Genomic DNA, 5,258 nt, shown 5'->3' on the forward strand with positions numbered 1-5,258 from the left:
CAACACAACACAACACAACACAACACAACACAACACAACACAACACAACACAGGTCTGGGCCAAGCTGTTGGTGATTCAATTAGATTAGGCAATCAATCAGGCCATTGGAGAAAGCTTCATTACCTGGCTAATGGAATGGCAAATAGCTGATGACGACTGGCCTTTTTGAGGACACAGCAGACCCGGGGTGATTTGTTTATTTCACTTCCTTCATTTGGAATAACGTCAGGACACGTTCCACTTTGCATTATGCTCTGAGTTTAATTCCTGATTGAAATAAAAATAATATTCATGCATGCAAGATTAACAATATAAATATTTGCTATACAAAAAGGGCAAAATCTAACCGAATGCATGAACAAAGGCTCTGTTCTGGCATGTAGGCATCTTGCAGTTAAGTACTGCCCCCTACAGGGCAAAAGTTGAACAATATGACATTTCTGGACAAACATTTGTTGAACATAAAGGCATTTTGACATTGAGGCTTGAGATTGAAGAACATATACATGAAAAAAGAAATTTGTGCAAAATGAAGGCCTTAAAGCTCTTTCTTAAATTATCTACGCATGTTATTAGCAGAGTTGTATAAAGTAGATGTACTCTTACAGATGCAATTACAACACTAGTAGTATAATATACAGGGGTGTCGTACAGGGGGGTAAAGTGTGACTGAGTCACCAGGGCCACATGTATATAGGGGGCCCACACACAGTCCGATTTGGAACTGATTGTACACGGGGCCCACAATTTGCTGCTATGGCCCTGATGATGTATTACATGGTTTCAACTTTGTAATAGGATACTACTAGTGTTGTAATTACATCTGTAAGATGACGTCTACTAACTCTGGTTGTTAGTGAATCCAAATGAAACAGTCCATCTTTGCATTCTGCAGACAGTGGGAAGCGTAATCCGGAGAGGCTTGTTGTCAACACAGGACATAAATCAGCAGAGCAACATTAAACAAAATGTCTGCAGATACTCATAGATAGAAAACCTCACAGGAACAATCTCATATTGGCATCACATAGAGAAGATTTGGCCTACAATACAAAACTAACATAAGCGTTCAAAATGTTCTCAGCTGTAACTGCTATTGCCATTGTCTGTCACACTATTACAAAAAAACAGCACAGTACAACTACACCACAAATAAAAGGTGTATTTCAGGGGGATTAGGTATTTGTATTCAATCCTAACATGGTACCTACAAAACAAAGTCTTTAAATGGCTTCCGTCAAAATTTCAGGATAAACACTACATTAAAATATACTCTGATGTACATATAAAAGGTGTATTTAGGAGTGGGTCTTAAAAAGTATATCAACATCATCTAGACTACTGTAGAGTAACATGGTGATATATGAGTAACTATATTTACATTTTATTAAGCACCACTGGTTTCAGTAAAGGCCACTAGGGGGAGTATCACATCATGAACCAGATTGACTGACTATGAAAAGTATGCACACACTTAGACACACACACACACACACACACACACACACACACACACACACACACACACACACACACACACACACACACACACACACACACACACACACACACACACACACACACACACACACACACACACACACACACACACACACACACACACACACACACACTCTCTCTCTCTCTCACACAAACTCACACGCAAACACCAAAAGTAGACGTGTTAACAGTAAAAACACTAAAAAGAAGACATGTTGACAGGGACACATACTAGTTCAACACAGAAGTAAGGTTTCTCTGAGGGTTTCAGTTTAGATGTGAATTTCAGATCCAATCAGATCACATGTGGCAGTGAAGGTACCAGCTAAGTGAGCGAGTCAGCAAGAAAAGGGAGTAGAGAAGTCCCATCCCTGAGAAAGGCCACAGTCTACGACACACCATCACTGAAAGTACCCCAGGAGAAACACGCACACACGCGCACACACGCACACGCACACAACACAAAAAAGTCACATGACACAAAAAAACACATGACACCAACACACATACTCACACTACAAAAAACTAAACTCCATCTTCACACAAACACATGCGCACACATTCACATACACAAACACAAACACAAACACAAAATCATCTCTCCACACACACATCACAGGATTGTGGAGAGGAGACACTCACTCATTAAGGCACATGGGAACGCCAGTTATGCTGACAGTATGCATGCGTGTGTACTTTGACACACAGAGACACTGAGAGCAAGAGCAGACTGTAAACACATTATAACAGCTTACAGAGCTACTATGATTGCTATTAACCCACTTTGGTTTACATGAAGTAAGAGATGTACAGGATATAAGACAAGTGTTTGAACTTTTAAAGGCACAGCTTGACTGCCCATGTTAGACATGGAAGTCCTCGTTAAACATATACATGTATGAAAATACAATATACACAAACACTAATAAAAACAGAATCTACACAGTACAAAGGCCAAGGAGGAGAAGGAACTAAAAACAAAAAAACAAAAAACAAATAAAAGTTAGAAAAAGAGTCCCGTGGCATCTGACACTGTGTGACGACATTTCTGATGTCGCATGATGGCTCCTACACCATGAACTGCGTGTATCCCTCCGCCCCGGTGACAATGACGTCCATCCAGATCCTCATGGCTTCAGGTGATGGGGCCACCATGTAGTACACCCGGTCGTGTGTCTTCACGCTGAACGTCAGCGACGGGTTGGGACTCTGGGGAGGGTAGAGAGTGTGGAAGAGAAGCTGTTTACACGTATATGGATATTTTTGAAAATGCATCAGTTTCGGCCTCTCATTTACATGTAAACTGTGTTTTAGAAGCCACCTTTTAAAACTACGGTTTAAACAATATCCCTTTCCGTGGGCTAAAACGCACCGGTCACAATGGAGTTTCTATTTTTATCTACATGTCCCGTTTACACATAAATGGATAAAAATATCAATATACCGATAAGTGTAACCAGCACCTGAGTGTATATGAGTGTGGATAAATTTTGATCAGTGTGGATCAGTCTACATGTGTGAAGATTGTTTGAAGTGTCTTTTATCTTGTGTGCATTCTTGAGATGTATGTATGTACATTTGAGAGTGTGTGTATGTTTGCGCTTGTGTACAGACGGTTATGAATATGGCTGTGTGTTGCTGTTCCTCTACCTTGTGTGCATTCTTGAGATGGTCGTAGTAGACCTCCTCTATGGCCTGGAAGTAGATGACTCCCTTCAGCTTGGCCTCATGTTTGTCTGCAGGGGAAATAAAGTACAACGGGCTCAGATACAGTACACACACACCCTTGAGTTTGCCACTGCATCCACAGGCACGCACACACGGACAGACGCAGACACACACACACACACACGCAGAAACATAAATACACACACAGACAGACACATAACTATACACCCACTACAAGAAAGTCCACTGAATCTCAGACACACAGAGACACACAGAGACACACAGAGACACACACAGACACACACAGACACACACTTGTGGGACTTGAGTCTTTGAGTTTTGCATTTGACTTTGGCATCGTAGGCTAGCCGATCGAGTACTATACTTGACAGATCAATAGACGAGACCACAGTTGTAACACAAAGACGATTGTGTGGTTAAATACTGAACCAAGCTGGAGCCAAGAACGTTCCAACGTCCCCTCCTTGTTCTCCACCAGAATTTGATGTTCTGCATTAGCAAGTTCAGACAAAAGTCAGCCAGTTCAAACCAGCGAGTCCACTATTTCATATATATTACAGACGATCCTTGAGAACTCTCAGCAAACTTACTGTATGAACCGAGTCAAATATCAACCCAGGCCAAATCTAAGATCATCCTTCATCATTTAGTGCACTGAGTAAACAACACAACCAGTGTAACCGTAACCACACCCTATGTAGGACACAACCTAGTGAGTGAGTGAGTGAACATTTCAGACATAATCCAAATGTGTCATTTCAGTGGGGTCTCAAGCTTTTTTTTTGAACAAATGCCCCCTTGACCTCATCATAAGCCTCCAAATGCCCCCTTGACCTCATCATAAGCCTGCCAACGTCCCATTAGTATATAAAAAAAGATGCCCACATTTGCTACTCTGCACCTGCTGCTGTCTTTGCACGCCACTGCATCCATCCATCCATCCATCCATCCATAACTCCATCTCACCTGAGTAGTAAGACAGTGTCCTGCGGTTGCGGTCGAAGACGAACCATCGCTTCTTCCATGTCTTGATCTTGCCGCCCATTTTGATCAGGAAGCCACGGCAGGTCTTCTCTGTGATGGAGATGTGGTAGCAGGTCTCAATGTTGTGGCCCGCCGACTCGATGTGGCCACGCAGGTCAAAGTCGTCCTTACGCACTGGCAGGTACCGGGTCAGGGGACGAGCCTGAGAGAACGTGGAGAGGAAATGGTTAACTTCAAGTCAAGTCAGCTTTTATTGTTACTTTCTTCATATGCACAAGACACACAAGAAAAAATGAAATAACTTTTTCTCTCTATACCATGCCAGGACAAGACATATACAAAACTGACATTTTACAGACTGACATAAAGTGCAAGACAGGAGGTCTGAGTTTTCTTTTTTGGTGAAGCACATTGATCAGCATCTGTGTATGAAATGTGCTATACAAATCAAATTGCCTAAATGGGTAGTCATTTTGTATGATTCTCTTCACCTTTAAAGCAAAACTGATAAAGGGATTTGGAGGACAGTTGATATGGTATAATAAGTTGAGACTGTGGAAAGAATATTAATTACAAAAAAAGTGTGAGGTGCGCTCACATCCCAAAAGAATAAATAAAGGAACGCATAAGGAAAAAAGAAGAAATATCCACACACCATGGAAGCTCCCTTGCTGTGATTTATTAAGTGAAAACACTAACACTTGTGAAAGCACAACGCTTCAACCTGCGAGGTCTTCATCAGGTGTCTCAGAATATTAATTATCTCATCAAAAAGAACAGATGGCTGATGTGAACTCTTCCCTTCGACAGTCTCCCTCTCTGACACAATCTGACCCTCATCTTGACGAGTGTCTGTCTCTCTTCCTCACACCCTGTGTGTGTGTGTGTGTGTGTGTGTGTGTGTGTGTGTGTGTGTGTGTGTGTGTGTGTGTGTCTCACCTGTGCTCTCTGCTTCTCCCGCATCTTCACCTCCCTCTCGATGAGTTTCTGTCGTCTGCTGGTTTCCTCCTGCAGTCTCTTCTCCAGGTCCTCTCTTCTCCTCCTCTCCTCATCCAGGGCCTGCCTACGCACCTCGATCTCTCGC

The 5,258-nt window shown here is 42.4% G+C and overlaps 1 protein-coding gene across 3 annotated transcripts in view; it reads right to left on the reverse strand.

Moving 5' to 3' along the window:
• Positions 1–1,643: 1,643 nt before the first annotated feature.
• The window catches only part of phldb2b (pleckstrin homology-like domain, family B, member 2b), a 97,624-nt gene continuing 94,009 nt past the window's right edge, over positions 1,644–5,258 (reverse strand). For all 3 annotated transcript variants that reach the window (XM_063207412.1, XM_063207411.1, XM_063207413.1), the window contains 4 exons: positions 5,114–5,258; positions 4,157–4,376; positions 3,152–3,237; positions 1,644–2,710 (listed from right to left, as the gene is read on the reverse strand). The exon at positions 5,114–5,258 is cut by the window's right edge and continues 2 nt beyond it. In XM_063207412.1, the coding sequence (XP_063063482.1) occupies positions 2,570–2,710; positions 3,152–3,237; positions 4,157–4,376; positions 5,114–5,258 (592 nt within the window). In that variant the 3' untranslated portion in view covers positions 1,644–2,569. The remainder of the gene's footprint in view (positions 2,711–3,151; positions 3,238–4,156; positions 4,377–5,113) is intronic.

This window comes from Engraulis encrasicolus, chromosome 9, assembly GCF_034702125.1.
Source record: "Engraulis encrasicolus isolate BLACKSEA-1 chromosome 9, IST_EnEncr_1.0, whole genome shotgun sequence".
Lineage (NCBI taxonomy): Eukaryota > Metazoa > Chordata > Actinopteri > Clupeiformes > Engraulidae > Engraulis > Engraulis encrasicolus.